This window comes from Podarcis bocagei (genome assembly GCF_964188305.1).
Source record: "Podarcis bocagei genome assembly, chromosome: 13".
NCBI classification, from domain to species: Eukaryota; Metazoa; Chordata; class Lepidosauria; order Squamata; family Lacertidae; genus Podarcis; species Podarcis bocagei.
In genome coordinates, this window is record NC_138138.1 from 37,626,873 (window position 1) to 37,643,692 (window position 16,820).

The 16,820-nt window shown below is 42.7% G+C and overlaps 1 protein-coding gene across 2 annotated transcripts in view; it reads right to left on the bottom strand.

The window, feature by feature from the left end:
• Positions 1 to 1,302: 1,302 nt before the first annotated feature.
• Positions 1,303 to 16,820, bottom strand: part of LOC308571542 (immunoglobulin superfamily member 1-like) — a 28,915-nt gene continuing 13,397 nt past the window's right edge. The window contains exons 2-9 of one of the 2 annotated variants that reach the window (XM_081167136.1): positions 12,813 to 12,872; positions 12,665 to 12,700; positions 10,629 to 10,919; positions 9,615 to 9,920; positions 8,696 to 8,986; positions 6,895 to 7,008; positions 5,735 to 5,772; positions 1,303 to 4,003 (exon numbers count right to left, since the gene is read on the bottom strand). In XM_081167136.1, coding sequence (XP_081023262.1) covers positions 3,845 to 4,003; positions 5,735 to 5,772; positions 6,895 to 7,008; positions 8,696 to 8,986; positions 9,615 to 9,920; positions 10,629 to 10,919; positions 12,665 to 12,700; positions 12,813 to 12,843 — 1,266 coding nt within the window. In that variant the 5' untranslated portion in view covers positions 12,844 to 12,872 and the 3' untranslated portion in view covers positions 1,303 to 3,844. Of the gene's footprint in view, positions 4,004 to 5,734; positions 5,773 to 6,894; positions 7,009 to 8,695; positions 8,987 to 9,614; positions 9,921 to 10,628; positions 10,920 to 12,664; positions 12,701 to 12,812; positions 13,017 to 16,820 lie in introns of those variants that run through there. The other variant, XM_081167137.1, reaches the window with a different exon arrangement.

The following is a 16,820-nucleotide window of genomic DNA, read 5'->3' on the forward strand; positions in this document are numbered from 1 at the left end:
AAACATTTACAGTAATAATATTGAGAAATATTATGAGATGTGCATTTTCACTTGTATATCACTGTTTGTTCTAAAAGGTGATCTTTTTTCCTGCCCCTTGCAGCTGATTTTGGCCCTTGCTGCTGGGAGCGCCCATGCTTCCTTCCCTGTCTGCTACTCTTGTCAGTTTGTGTTGTTCCATGTTTGTTAATAGTAGCGGATTAGTGAATCATAGAATCATAGAAGAGTGCACAGCCTTTAGGTAGTACTGCTGGGGTGGGGTGGGGTGGGTAAAGAGAACGGAAGGGGGTGAGATGGTCAAGGGCTTTGTGTTAGGGAAAGGTTTGGGGTGGGAAGGGTGGATGTTGCTAGCCAGGACACTGAATGCTCCTGTTGGAGGACAGGCTGGGGTTCAGTTTTCACCTGTTGGTGCCTCGTGTTTACCCATCTTTTAAGGTGGATTTACTCTTTAAGCTACCTCGCTTTGAGAGGGGGGGCATCAAGTCATCCCTTTAGGCTCTGTCTCTGATCTTCTTTGCTTTCAGTCCTGTGTCTGTTGAGTCTTTTCTCCATGGCTTTCACATGGGTGGAGGGTTGCTTGTCTTTAAACCTCAAGAGTGGTGAACCCAGTTTTCTTTGACTCTTGCATCCTATCTTAAACAGCTTCTCTGTCTCATTCCCATAAAAAACTTTGTCATAGCTAGCCCTTGTCATTCTGCCTCTGCATACTTCACTCTCCACACACACACCGACATACCCTTGTATGTTAGCATTGCTTCTTCCATCCTCTGTAAGGTTTATAAAGCATGCTTTTGGCCTGGAGCCAATCTGTTGTCTTTTCAAAAGAAGACCCCACCTCCCCTAAAATTGTGCTCAGGGAGGTGTCAAAGCACCTTGACCCTTGCCAGGGATGGAGGATGAAGAAACTGTGTGAACTGCCCTGAAATCTTTTGATGAAAGGCAGTATATAAATTTAATAAATAAACAAGCTAGGCACTGGGAAAGGTCTCTGGATGGCCGGGTTCCTCAGGGAGTAGTGGAGTGGAGGGCTTTAGAATATCACCATCTGCTCTAATATTTGCAGTTTTGAACTGCAGTGTGTCATTTATAGAACTTCTCTCTTGTGGCAAGTTAGCTGCTAACTCCAGCTCAAAATCTCCTTTATAAGGGAATGGATTGCTCATGCCATAGTATACAGCAACTAAAGTGAAGCTTATGTCGCTGCTCTACCTGCCTCCTCCTAATTTCCCCAATGCTTTTTAGGGCTTTTCCAGCACTTGTTCGTTCACTTTAGGATTAGAGTTTTTTATAATGAACTTGGGCAAGTCTGGATTTTTTTTTATTTTCACAGGAAAGAAGATGCTGGAGTGTATTCAACAGGGCTATATGTACTCTGCAATAAAACAAATATCTAGGCCAACATAAACCAAACTCTGAACCTGTATAAATTGTGAAGATCCAGTTTTCCTACTGTTATTTTGTTTCTGTTTTGTTGGTCTGGACTGTGTACGGTCACTGGAAATTTTGAATAGGCTCCCTCCCACCCACTCCACCTTTCTGGCTTTTGATACTTCACATACTTTCAAACCTGTCATCACAGCCTTAAGGTCTAGAAACTTCCATGGAAGAGTTCAGCTTGGCTTGCACCCAGTCTCAGATTTGGCATGTGCAGGATGATGCTGGAACATGTACAGTCCTGGCTTAGGAACTGGGAGTGGGTGGGGGAGGAAGGGGGCCTTTTTAATAGTGCTATATTGGAGAGGGTGGTTGGAGGGTGCTCTTGACTCTAGGAGTGGGAAGCTTGAGGCCTCAGGGTAGTTCCTATCCCCGTGATCAGGCCGGTATCCTGTAGGGGCGTGAAGGCAGAAACTTGTGGTTTTGTATTTTTCATGGTGTGTGTATTAGGGGAGCGTAATACTTTTTAAAATACTTGATTGGAATAAAGTCTTTTAAAGCTATTCCTCTGTCTTGGTGATGTGGCACTTAGTGCATGAGCAGGTCAATTGCAAGAGGAGATTGTAGTTGCATTTGCTGTTAACAGTTGTTTGCAGAGTATTGGATCATTTCAAAAGGCATGGTTCATTTGTCTTAAGCCTGGCATTCTCCAAGGGTAAAAAAAATAAACGCTTTTCTAAAAAATGGACTGGTTGATCAATGGAAGATCAATAAATGCTTTTTAAAAAAACAAGAAAATGGACCCAGTAAACTGAGTATGAATGGCAAGAACTAGCAGGCTTGGCGTATTACTTCCCTACTTCCAGAAAACCCTGTAACTCTTAAGCACCTTTCAGTTTGTGGGCAACGGTACACTGGTTACAAGCCCAACAACACCAGACTCTTCTGCATTCAAATGAAAGAGGGGGAAAAGATAAAAATGGAAATGAGAAAAGCATCTTAAAATGAATTACCAATCATCTCACCATTTGCATCATTACTCTGTAAAATTCTAAGAAGCTTGGACTCTAAAAACTTGGACTTTTCCCTAGTTTATAGATATATGATTGTTCTATGTGCAGCCAAGGAAGTATCTTCACCTGCCTAGCTCAGCTGTGAGCAACAATTTCTTTTGGCAACTAAGGCTTCTATATGAAGCAGTCCTTGATGACTTCTTAGTCCCAGGTCATAGGAACTGTCATTTCAAGTTAGGAATAGCAGAGTCGAGAGAGGTAGTTGCTTGCAGCATCTGAACTGTCTCCTCCATTTGGCTATTTACCGCCAACTCTCCTGATGCAAGGAGGAGAGGGAGGGGAAGACAATGTCAGATGCTGCCTTTTGCATTTGTTGGGCTTGTTCTGTTTTTTAAATGCTTGGTTTGCAGACATCATATTTACATTTGATATGAGCTTCTTTGAGCGCTGCAGTTGAAAAGTGAAAGATAAATCTTTGACATAGGTAAGTAAATAAATAGAAACCTAGTCTACTCCTAGCATGGCTTATATTTTAACACTTGCTGGATCCAGGAGTTCAGGAGACTTGATTCAATTCTAACACTTGCTGGATCTAGAGATTATAGCTGTCTGGCACTCACAAACTTATAACAATGCAAATATTTCTGATGCCTTTTCAGCTTTCAGGTTTTAAATAAAATGCACACCTGTAATACAAACAGCCCTGTTATCCCAGAGTAGTCCAGTAGAGGGTGCCGTTGGACCATTTGAAAAGCTATTTCACTTTTCTTTGTTTCACGTACAAAAGTACATCTGCTGCCAGAGAAGAGGTCTTTCTTCTGCACCAAAGCATCTAGTGATTTTTTTGTTAATGACTGAAATTTGTAACCACACAACATGTGATTGGGAAAATGACAAGGCAGGCATTTTATATTGGATGCTACCTAAACTACAACAAAAACACACTAAATTAAGCACTTTTTTATATGAATAAGAAAGAAATGGTCCATACTTATGAGACACAATAACTACCATGTATTTTGTGGCTCTGATTCAGTCTGGATAAGCGGAATTCCATTTTTTGTGTGTTAATTTGGCTATGAAAAAGGTGGGTGTTCTCTTTAAATGGAATTTGTGGGGAACTGGAATGGAGTCCAGCTGCTGTAGGCTCTTTCTCTCAGCCCAGCACCCATATGTGGATCTTTCTCTGCTTTTAAATAACATAGACTTATATAATATAGCCGACTCTCAACTTACGCATGGGTTACATTCCAGGGATAGAGCATAAAGCCGAAATTGCAGAGTCAAAAAACACTCTCTGACCACTGTAACAGATACCCCAGCTTTTGACCACTGGCTAGCTCCCCATGACACCTGACATGTGTTGATAAAATAAGCAGCGCTTGTACACATGAAGCAGCCTTAAAATGTTTGACCCCAGAACTCGGGGCATATGCAGCATCTCTGTAAAGTCTTGCCTACCGACCCTCCCTGACTTTGTCATGGGCCAGTGTGGCATAGACACAAGTTTGCGGGGCTGTGGCAGGAGGAGCTGCTCGCTTGGTCCTTAGTGAGTTGTGGTTCAATACAGCGTAGGAGACTTCAGCAGGGTCTGCTTCTCGGTAAGGTTCTGGGGCCTACAGAGTGGGTCAAAAAAAGAGAAGAGATTAAGCTTGCAATCCAGGGGTAGATGATCATGTTAGACTACAACTCCCATCATCCTGACTATTGTCCATGTTGCTTAGGGCTGTCAGAGTTTGGAGTCAGGCAGCATCAAAAAAAGGGACACACTGCATATCCGTGATGTAATCTTAGATTAGGTTACAAGAGACTTAGTGCCACTGACCATTATTTATTTACTAGGAAAAAGTGCCTGGCATTGCCAGGGAATTCTTAGAAACAAACCATAGATTTTTAAATGGACAATATAATTTGTTAGTTTTAAGGCTGTGTAGAAGCCCCAACCTGATCCAGGAAACATGTGATCCGGATCTAGCCCTGAATCAATATGTAGGAGGGGCGAATGTTTAGGTTTTTAAGAAGGGGGATGTGGGAATGAAACACTGCACGTCTTTTCTCCTTCCTCCCACCCACACTGGAACAAGAGGGTTCACACCTGCTGGGTGCCTGGTATCTCAGTGTTGATGAAAACTAATTTCTCCGGCTGAGGAACTGTCATGCCCAGTTTGGCAGTGATATCTCAAGGGGTGTCTGAATGCATAGAGCGCAGGCAGACAAACTACTTTCCAAAATGCATAGTAGATTGAGCACAGCCACAAAGGCAGCTTTGAAATTTAATATTAGGAATCAGGCTGAGTGAGATACGAGTCTAGCCTTCTACCATAGCTGTCAAGTGTCCCTTATTTGAAGGGACAGTCCCTTATTCCAGCACCATGTCCCGCTGCTGTCCCTTATTGATGGATGTCCCTTAAATGATGTCCCTTAAATTTCAAAGGAAGCAGCCAGCCAGGGAGGAGGCCGGTTCCAACTGTGTTGCTTGGCTGTGTTGCTCACTCAATAAGAAGTCTAAGAACGACTGGGGGGTGGAGCTTGCATGCCTTGTGTGTGGCTAGTTAATGCAAGCTGAGGGGGGTTTTGAATGCTGGACACCATTTTGTTGCACGTGCTGCTGCAAACTTTGCAGTGCAAAGCCAGGCCAGGGAGCCATCTTAAGTTGAGTCTGCATAGGCCTTGTGGTGCATGTGATTCAGATTCTATTCAGTTGAACCTCTGGTTACAAAGTTGGTTGGACAGTGTTCTTGAAGCTACCAGCATGAGTTTGACCAGACTGCAGGAGGACAGGAAGACTGGAGTGCCTGGAGCAGGTGAGGCTGCAGGTCCCTTATTTTGGCTGCTGGTCCCTTATTTTCAAATCTGTAAGTTGACAGCTATGCCTTCTACAGCTTGTCCTCCAAACGCTTTGAACTACAACTCCCATCAACCAGATATTGGCTATGTTGACTGGGGTCTGTTGGAGTTGTAGTTCAAAATAACTGGAAGGCTAGAGGCTTCAGAAGGTGTTTCCCATGTCTGTTTCATCCCCAGTAAGAAGGATGGGTTGGCGCTGATTAAGAATGTGACAGCTCTGCTGAATCAGACCAAAAGCCCATCTAGTCTAGCATCCTGCTTCCCCCAGTTGCCCATCAAATGCCCACAAGCAGAATGAGCACAATAGCCCTTTCCCACATAGGATACTGAGGTTTTTACTGTACATTGGCATTGCTTGGCCATGAAACATGGACTATTAAAATATTTCTAAATACTGTATATAAAAAATGGAGACATATGCTTTTCTAATAATAGAGTTGGGATTTAACAGGAAGTTCACAATCATGATAAAGGTGTTTGTTCCTAGGAATTTTTCTTACCGTGTTCATTGTTTGAGGCATTTCATTGGCAGTGGAACCTGTAGATCAGATAGATAATTATGAAATTAGCTGCCTTGTCGATTTCAAATTAGAACTAGCAATACTGATCATTCCCTGCCCCGTCCCCCAAAATGTTAAACTTCCTCTTAGTGGAGGGAGCTTCTTGGGCCATAAATACTCTCCAAGATTACCAGTGAGGAATGCTAGAAATTTTATGAAATGGAAGGTAATCCACACCCGCCCCCATGGAAAAATAAATTCCACAGCTATATTTCCCTGCAGCAATTTTCCATTTCTATAAATAAATTTGTTTCATTAAAAAATTAACAAAAACTAAAAATAAATAAATAAAAGCCAAGTCATATAATGCATGGATACAATGTAAATATATTTGGGCAACAGGAATGGATTCAATGATGCCAGTCAAATATTAGTTTGCAATTCAACTTTCTTCAGGTGACTATACCCAGGAAGCACATATCATTAAGCATTCTGATCTATCATGCTGAAATCTGACTTGAATCTCAATAAAGGGAAGTGTATGCTATTGAGTTACATAGACTTGAAAAAATGTACTGATGTGCCAATAAAATAACTTTGAGTAGGGAAGGACTGTTGCTTAGTAGAAAAACACACAGTTACATATTACAGCTTAGCCTCCACACATTCACACTTTCTGTCTTTCAGCCTTCCGGGCACTAGGGGGCAGTGGCCTCCTGTCTCCCTGCTTTCATTTAGCTTAGTGAGAAGGATGTCACAGTCAGAATGGCATGTTGGCTAACAGCTGCTTTCACCATGAGTTGAAAGTGCACAATTTGGCAAGAGAAAGGAGAGGGCAAGTTTTACATTTATGCGGAAGCATGCATAGGATTAGTCTTTGCAACACGTTGGCTTCATTTCAAATGAGAATTTACTATTCTAGTAATCACTGAATGGTTACTTAGCTTTTTTTCAGTTTAAACATGTGCAGGATTGCACTTTGCACTGTAAGACAAGTGCTGCAAAAGCTCTAGAATTAAAACTTCACATTTAAACTTTATTTGCAGGTATAACGACCCCCCCTTTAAAGAAGACTCTTCTTTTATATGGGGCCAAAAACACACAACACTGATGTGCAACTCAAGGTAGCAAAATGTTTCCGCATTCAGAGGTCCACTCACCTTTTCTTCTTTTCCTGTACAGTACAAAGATAAGCAGGAGCAGGAAGAGGAGAAGAAGGAGAAGGCCTGCTGCAATGCTGGCCCATATTATTGTCTTGGCTTCTTCAGGCATATCTGCAAAATAATTCACGTCTTGAGTGCCGGCACTGTGGATGTTTTAACTTAGCACCTGCAGGCCGTGTCAGAAGCTGAAACAAACCTGCTGTCATAGAATCATAGACTTGCATAGAATCATAGAATGGGCCCTGTGGGACATCTAGTCCAACCCATGCAGGGGTCACCAACCTTTTTGGGCACAAATCAGAGAAACTGGCATGGGCAGCTCACAACCAAGCACACACGGCAACCTATTCTACTGGACACAGCTTTTGGAAGGCTAATTTTAATGGAGGGTGGGAAGGGATACTGCAGGCACCGAATGATATAAAAGAATATGGAAAAATTGGATTTCTAAATAGGTAAAAATTTAATGTTATAATATATTAAGATCAAAGATCAGGATAATAAGGAGGGAAAGAAATTGCTGAATTAATTAATTGAATTGGATCAAAAAAAGGGAGGTAGGAGGAGGTCAGGGAAACAAGGATATGAATGTAAGATATGGAAAGGTTGATTTTTTATTTTCCTTTTTTCCCTTTTTTCTGTAAGTGTACTTATTTTTTTTTATTCTGTATTTTTCTTGTATTTTTATTTTTGTCTTTTACTTTTGTATTTCTTGTTTTTATGTAATTCCTTTTTCTGAAACTTTAATAAATATTATATATATATATATAAAATACTGCAGGCACCGTGTTGCTGACCCCTCATCTACAGGTGAAACTTGGAAAATTAGAATATCATGGAAAAGTTCATTTATTTCAGTAATTCAACTTAAAAGGTGAAACTAATATATGAGATAGACTCATGACATGCAAAGCGAGATATGTCAAGCCTTTATTTGTTATAATTGTGATGATCATGGCGTACAGCTGATGAAGACCCCAAATTAACAATCTCAGAAAATTAGAATATTAAATGAAATCAGCAAAATAAGGATTGCAAATAGAGCAACATTGGGCCCCTGAAAAGTAGAAGCATGCATATGTACTCAGTGCTTGGTTTGGGCCCCTTTTGCATCGATTACTGCCTCAATGCGGCGTGGCATGGATGCTCGCAGCCTGTGGCACTGTGGAGGTGTTATGGAAGACCAGAATGCTTCAATAGCAGCCTTCAGCTCTTCTGCATTGCTCGGTCTCATGTCTCTCATCTTTCTCTTGGCAATGCCCCATAGATTCTCTATGGGGTTCAGGTCAGGCGAGTTTGCTGGCCAATCAAGCACAGTAATTTTCTGAGATTCTTCATATTATTATTATATTATTGATATTCTAATTTTCCGAGTTTCACCTGTACTGCCACAAACCTCCCCCAACTTGGTGCATTTGATTCCAGCTCCCATCATCCATGGCCATGCCCGTCACCAGTATTGAGCCAAAAGGACCAGTAATCTGACAATCAACTTTGTTTGGCAATCTCTTTCCAACTTCTCAGGCAGAGCAAGGTCCTGAGAGTCTTTCACCCGGTCAAGTTGGGACACTCTGTGCGACTAACATGGGATGCAAACGATAATATGCCCTTTCGAATGCAATCCTGTTTCATTTCTGATCCTGCTTTTAGAGAAGTGGTGCCGACGGAGGCTAAGAAGCTGCTTCCCTTCCTCCCTTGCAGTGTGAGTCTTGGGCCCCTTGAAGCTCCTGCCTCCTCCACAACAGGGAGCGGGACTTGGACGGCAGGGGAAAGACAAGTACCAAACCAATCTTCTCACCTCTTACAACCAGCTCTGTGGCATTACTTGTCTCTGACCAGGCAAAGGGATTTCCCCGGCGGTGATATTGGCAGGTGTAGTTTCCTTCGTCTTCCAGCCCCACGTTGAAGAAAGGGAACTCGGCTCTGTTTCTCTCTGACTCCGTCACCTGCGATGTTATCAGTTCCCTGGATTTGTAGAGGGAGAAGTTCAGACCCTTTTCTGGCCCCTGGCACTTGATGGTGATATTCTGTCCTGGGGAAATACGTTCGTCGGGTAGCACTTTGATGGAGGGTTTGGACAGGCTGGGATCTGGGTGCAAATAAAACACTGTGAGAATGGTATGGAGGGAAGTGGCTTGATATTCTTCCCCTGCACTCTGCTGCTTTTGATCAGATCAGCAGAAATATCTGCAAACTAGAACTATGCCCTTTTAAAATGTGGCTCTTTTGGGGGGTGGGTGGGGGTTATTTGGGTTACTGTCTTTATTTTGATTTTATATATGGTGATCTTTTTCTGTGAACCGCCCTGAGACCTCTGGGTATAGGGCAGCAGATAAATTCAGTAAACAAACAAACAAACAAACAAAACAGACTGACTTTTAACACATAATTAAAAAATGCTTAGAATGGCTCTTTGCTTATGAAAAAATGGTTGTACGTAGGGACGGCTACTGTTTTGTCTTTAGTTAAAAATGTCTAGAACAGTTGTAGAGAATTATTGGCCCTCCAGATGTTACGGACCTACATGCCATTGGGCACACTTGCTAGGACCCAGTAACCTCTGGAAGGACAAAGGTTCCTTCGTAGTCTGCATCTATATCTATCTATCTATCTATCTATCTATCTATCTATCTATCTATCATCATCATCTATTTATCTATCTATCCAAAGTAATAATCATATTTTGTGACAATAGGAGGATGTATTTTGAACCTTACTTATTCTGTTGATGCGTCGGCTGTCACTGAAATCTGAGCACAGTTCAACGAAGGCTGTTCTGTAGCAATATCTACATTGGTAGAGACCCCCTTGGAATTCTTGGGCATTGTCAAAGGCAAACACAGCCTCCTTTGTTGCTGTTTTCTCTGTCAGATTTCTCTGCTGCCTATCTGCACCCACTTGTATAAACAAAGAGAACAGCCATGGTAAGTTGTCTTCTGCCTTGCAGCTGATTTTGACATTCCCCTTTTCGGCAAGCGTTTCAGCTGAATTCACTGCGATGGAAGGCTTGGGATACACCTTTCCTGCACATGGAAGAGAACAAGGGTGAGATTTCAAAGAGGCAGTTCAGCCTTCTCAAATCAGTCCCAGGCAACAATCTATCAAATGGGAGAGGTTTTCATGTTGTGGGAGAATGCAAAATCCCGAGGATGGATCGGAGGGTGAAGGTTCATAAGATCTTGATGCTTCTAAGTTTTTTGTTTACAACTTCAGTTTAGAGATGGGTGACCTGGCACCTCCCACACGCCTACAACACCCATCATTGACCAGGCTAGGTGGGAGACGGGTTCCTGAGAAAAGTTACTGTTTGCTGCAGTTCAGTGTGGCAGATCCAGGAAATCTTATAAGCTGAGTTACTGTACATTTCTGTTGCCTATATCAATGAACGCTGTAGAAAGAGTTAAGAACCAAGTAATTGGGATCATTAGTCTTATCTGCATCTACACTTAATATCATGTGTATCTAACTGTGTGATTGCAATTTTTATTTAAGACTCTCAGTGCTTTTTCCTGGAGTTACTTAAGGGCATGCAGTACTGGCACCTTTTTGCCCCCTCAAAGAAAAGCACTGGTAAAGAGATTTTGTTGAATTTATGGCATTTCTGTTGAATTTATGACAATATCTAGTACTAGTGGAGAACTCTTGATAACAACAACAACAACATATTTTTTATACGTCCTCTTACATGTCAGTTGTGAAAATGGCATAAAAAGGCTAAGCCAGGCTCTCACCTTTTATATAAACTTTGACAGGATCACTACGAAATGAGCACCGTTGATCATAAATTAAGCAATAGCTACATGTATAGGTTCCGCCATCTGAAATTCTTGCATTGGAAATCTGAAATACAGCTGCACGCCACTCACTCTTCCAATATGCTGAATCAGGAATTTGTAAATCTTTGTGAAGATAGTAGATTGCATCTTGACGGTAATTACTTGAACACCGTAAAATGATATTTCCCCCCAGACTGACCACATTTGTGAAAACCGCTGAGATGGAAGGTTTAGGGTAAAGTTGTCCTGGACCGAAACAGGAGAACAAAGGTGAGATTTGGAAGATGGATCACCAAAGAGGAAGACAAAAGAAGGCCCTGACTTTACCACATGCTAATTTGTATGTAAAGATCCACATTTATAAATAATTACTAATTTTTAAATGAAAATGCAGATTAGGAAGATGGAGCATCTACAAAAGTCTCACCAAAGAGGAAGACAAAAGAAGGCCATGATTTTACCACATGCTAATTTATATGGGAAGATCCACATTTATAAATACACTCGCACCTTGCTTCTCGAGTGCCTTGCGACTCGAACGTTTTAGCTCCCGAATGCCACAAACCCGGAAGTGAGTACTGTATTCTGGTTTGCGAACGTTTTTTGGAAGCCGAATGTCTAGCGCAGCTTCCGATTGAGCAGGAAGCTCTTGCAGCCAATCAGAAGCCACGCCTTGGTTTTTGAACATTTTCGGAAGTTGAACAGACTTCCGGGACGGATTCCATTCGAGAACTAAGGTATGACAGTAATTACTCATTTTTAAATGAAAATGCATTATTTCCACCCTAGTGGGGAAGACTGTGGTCAGGTGAGCTGTGTGTCTGCTCATTCCACTGTTCAGCTGCTCATGGTGGGTGGGCAACTTCAAGACCCCCTCCTGCTTTCCTTTCTTATGGTTTTCAGAACTGAACTTGGACAGCATTTCAAAGAGAGGACTGTCCTCTGTAATGCAGAACACAAGGCCGCCTCATTGGCCTATCAGAATGAGTGGTAGAAGGCACTCTGTTCTACTGCAGCTACTCAAGCTTTGTCATGCAAGTTCCCCCAGGGGCCAACCAGATGTCTGTGGGAAGTCGAGGAGCAGGACTGAGAGCAGCAGAGCATTCTCCATACTTGTGATTCTTAGCAACTGTTATTCACAGGTATCCTGCCTCTGGCCGTGCAGGGAGAAGGTTGCCATCATGTCTAGTTGCTCAGTCTAAGGTTACGCTGGGGGGATTGCATTTTGTGTGTAGATTGTCTAAAGGCAAAGGAATAGGGATGGGGTTCATACCATGGATAATATGGATAGATATAAAATATAGATTGTGAAATAATATGCAGTTGTAAATGTTGACAACAGGACCCATGGAGCAGGTGGGGAGAAGTCTCGAGATTCAGAGTAGCCAAAGGTAATCCGTTCCGGAAGATCGTTCGACTTCCGAAGTGTTTGACAGCTGAGGTTCCACTGTACAGTATATCAATATGCATTTGGATTGTTACAATTTTATTTTTTGTATAATCAAATAAAAATTATTATTTTTTGGAAAACACCTATGGAGAAACATGCCTTGGAAGCTGTTTGACTTCTGAGGCGTGTTCGAAAACCATTCACTTCCAGGTTGTCGTTTGAAAGCTGAAACATTCAACTTCTGAAGCGTTCGACAACCGAGGTTCCACTGTACAGTATATCAATATGCATTTGGATTGTTACAATTTTATTTTTTGTATAATCAAATAAAAATAATTATTTTTTTGGAAAACACCTAATTGAAAAATTAATAAATGTACATTTTGACCAAAAAAGAGAGAGAAAGAAATTTGGGTGGGATGTTCCTATACATTTAATATTTGTATAGATCAGAGAACGTTTGGTAGGCCTCTGTGGTTATCATGCAGATGTCAGGAAATCAGATTTGGTTGTGGGGGAAATCATTACTGTTTGCTCCCATTCTGCCCCCATCCATCTCCCCCTGGCCCCATGTTCATATTTATCACCCAAAGAGACTCACCTACAGAGATCTGCCACTGTCCAGCCAGCAGGAATCCTGGAAAGGAGATGATTGCATTAGTGGCAATGTAGCTGATGTAGTCTCTGGTCCTTCCACCCGGCCGTTGCACAACCCTCAGTCCCTTCACCCTTTCATCTGAGATACCAACCAATAAAGAGGATGTTGAAAGAGAGCCTCATGATGAAGGAGCACCTAGCCCTGTGGTCCAGTGTCCTGTGTCCCTCAAGATGTGTGCTGTCCCCGGAATGAAGATCTTGGAGGGAGGCTGCAACATGGCTCTGCAACACTGTTCTCCCTTTGATGTGCACATACTCTGTGATGCACAGCTGAGCAGTGCTGGAAGTGCCTCGCAAGCCACTTCCCTTTTCCCCTACTATGCTGCAGTCATATTTTGCAAACTCAGCTTGCAGGAGATCATGTGCTTTCATATATACTTGCAATATTGGAATGACCACATGGGTCATCTAGTCCAACCCCCTGCAATGTAGGAGTTTGCTTGTTTTTTGCCCAAGGTGGGGCTCAAACTCACAACCCTGAGAATAAGAGTCTTGTGCTCTGCAACTGAGCTATCCTTAGCTGTGTTCTCCTCAGAGGTTAACTATATCACCAGAAGCCTTTCTGTTACGAATTATAGGTACCAACATTCCAAAGGAACATAAAATACTCTTTATGTATGCGACAACAGCAGCATGGATGCTACTAGCCCAGAGACAGAAAGAAGGAATAGCAAACTAAGCTGTTAGCCTAGGCTGAAATGACAAAACTGACCAGAAAGCTTAGAGACCAAGAAGACAAGAAATTCAAGAAAGAATGGGAGAAGTTTATAATTTATTTAGGAGACCACATCTGTAAGCAGATGAAAACATTAGCAGGATTTTAATCTCACTTGTAATGTAACAACTACTACGGACGATATGGATAGATACAAAGCATAGACTATGAAATAATTTGTTGTTGCTTAGTCATTTAGTTGTGTCCAACTCTTCGTGACCCCATGGACCAGAGCACGCCAGGCACTCCTGTCTTCCACTGCCTCCCGCAGTTTGGTCAAACTCATACTGGTAGCTTCAAGAACACTGTCCAACCATCTCATCCTCTGTCGTCCCCTTCTCCCATCAGGGTCTTTTCCAGGGAGACTTCCCTTCTCATGAGGTGGCCAAAGTATTGGAGCCTCAGCTTCAGGATCTGTCCTTCCAGTGAGCACTCAGGGCTGATTTCCTTCAGAATGGAGAGGTTTGATCTTCTTGCAGTCCATGGGACTCTCAAGAGTCTCCTCCAGCACCATAATTCAAAAGCATCAATTCTTCGGCGATCAGCCTTCTTTATGGTCCAGCTCTCACTTCCATACATCACAGCTGGGAAAACCATAGTTTTAACTATACGGACCTTTGTTGGCAAGGTGATGTCTCTGCTTTTTAAGATGCTGTCTAGGTTTGTCGTTGCTTTTCTCCCAAGAAGCAGGCATCTTTTATTTTCATGGCTGCTGTCACCATCTGCAGTGATCATGGAGCCCAAGAAAGTAAAATCTCTCACTGCCTCCATTTATTCCTCTTGTAAATGTTGACAATAGTACCCATGAATGGGATTGGGGGGGAGGGGAGTCTGGAGGTTCAGAGGAATCTCATTTTATGGCTATGTATTTGATATTGTAATTAATTTACATTTGTAAAATAAAAATCGTTTCAAAAAAAGAGAGAGAAAACTAGATCACTTTTGGCTTTCACTGGGTTCGGTAATGCTATTTGCTCAGTTCAGAAAAGCACAACCAAACAGATCGGGGTGGAGTGACTCCTCTATGTGGAAAGGTTGCAGCATTTGCGACTGTTTAAAGGGAGAGGTGACATAATAGAAGTTTATAAAATTACACACGGCATTGAGAAAGTGAGTAGACACCCCTCTCACACACTAGAGCCCATGGACATCCAAGGAAGCTCAGTATTTGAAAATGCAGAGCAGATAAACTGCTTCACACAGTGCATAGCTAAACTATGGAACTCACTGCCACAGGAGGCAGTGGTAGCCGCCAACTTTGATGGCTTTAAAGGAGGATTGGACACACTCATGGAGGACAAGGCTTTCAGTGGCTACTAGTCCTTATGGCTGAGATGATGTGGGTAGCGCTGTGGTCTAAACCACAGAGCCTAGGGCTTGCCGATCAGAAGGTCGGCGGTTCGAATCCCCATGATGGCATGAGCTCCCATTGTTCAGTCCCTGCTCCTGCCAATCTAGAAGTTCAAAAGCAAGCAAGTGCAAGTACTGTAGATAAATAGGTACCGCTCTGGCGGGAAGGTCAACGGCGTTTCCGTGCGCTGCTCTGGTTCGCCAGAAGCTCCCTTGGCCAATAAAGCGAGATGAGTGCCACAACCCCAGAGCCGGCCACGACTGGACTTAAGGGTCAGGGGTCCCTTAGCTCTTATGGCTATGCTGTTCCTCTGCTGTCAGAGGCATTATTCAGGCAGCTCATTACAGAATCCAAGCCAGCTTTCTTTGGAAAGAAGTGGACAAGAGGTATGCCTCTAAATACCAGTTGTTGCCAATAGCAAATGGGAATGTGCTGCTCCGCTCATTTCTGGCTTACGGGCTTCCCACTGGCATCTAGTTGGCCAAGGTAAGAAGAGCAGGATACTGGGCTTGATGGGCTTGGCCTGATCCAGCAGGCTTGTGTTATGTGGTTCTGTGGCAGGGGCACAACCAAAAGAGCGGGAGAGCCAGGATTCTCAAGAATGCCTCAGAAAATTAACCCAGAGTATGAGTGGCTGCCACAGTGGGGAAGGAGCCAGGAGCTAACCATGTTTCCCTCTCGAGTTTGCACATTCTCATTTGACTAATCCAGGGCCTGTAGTTACAGGAAGACAAATGACTGCATGTGTCGCCTTTCGTCTGCCACAGGCCCCCTTACCTAATCTTACAGAAAGAGGATCTCTTCATAGGACTGGCGTTTGCGTTTCCCCTGCCACTCCTCTTCCTGAGGCAACTTCCTTAATATTTGACTTTCCCCAACATGACACAGCATTGGAGATGTGACTTTTTTTTCTTTTTTAAAAAAATGTATTTTATTGATTTTCAGTTACAAATGAATTGGATCTGAAAAAGGAGAAAAGAAATATCAATAATGACAACAACAACAGGTTGGGAGTACAGAACCATCACAAAAATGGGAAGAATATAACAGGAGCAATCCCAGCTGTGGTTCACTGGATATATATTACAGTAGTGGGATGAAAGTGATATTCCTTAATGTTCGGTGTGTTGCTGGTGGCTGGAAGCCATGCTTGATGGTTTGTGCATATTCAATAAAAGTTTGTAAGGCTGTTAGTTTGTCCTTAAGTATAGAATCCCATATCTCTGACATCTAAGCTTCAAAGAGATTTACAATGAGAGTCCTCCAGTACATGACCATTCTTAATCTGGCAGCAGCTAACACATGGGTAATAACATTTTACACTTTCCTTGGGCATCTAAAGGAAAATAAGATAACAGTGCTATTGTGGGGTCTGATTCCATAATCTGGTTTACGGTCTGGAGAAGCTTTTCCCAAAAGGGAACAATCTTTGGACAGCACCGCCACATGGTGTACAGTAATTCCAGGAAGTTTGCAATCTCGCCAGCATAATGGAATGAGATTTTGGCTGATTTTATACCGTGGGATACATGCCTTGAGGACCAGGATCATTCTTGGCTGCTCACATTTTGATCTTTCAAGATGTGGCTCCTCCTCCCCCCTCCCCCAAAAAACTAGAGTGGCCAACTGTAAGAAAAGGAAGTTGTGGCTACCATAATGGTAAACACACATCAAAAAAATGCTACAGCTGCTGAAGTTTCCTCTTCTACACAACCACTCTCATAACCAGAACCCTAGTCTTCTCCTTTGCCAGCGGCTCCACAGCCTGACTATTGTTTCTAGACAAAATGGCATTGAAAACATCTGTGGCTGAAGCCTCACAGTCTACAGATTTATCTGAAGTCAACAGTTGCCTGTGTGTGTGTGTGTGTGTGTGTGTGTGTGTGTGTAAAGACCACTTTGCTGTCATTTCCCCAATGGGGCTAAAGTTAAATGAACCTAAGCAGAACAGCCTGAGGGATTCCACCAGACAAACATCTTTCTTGATAGCTGTGAAAATCGGCCAATATGAAACCTAGAAATTTGTATATACAG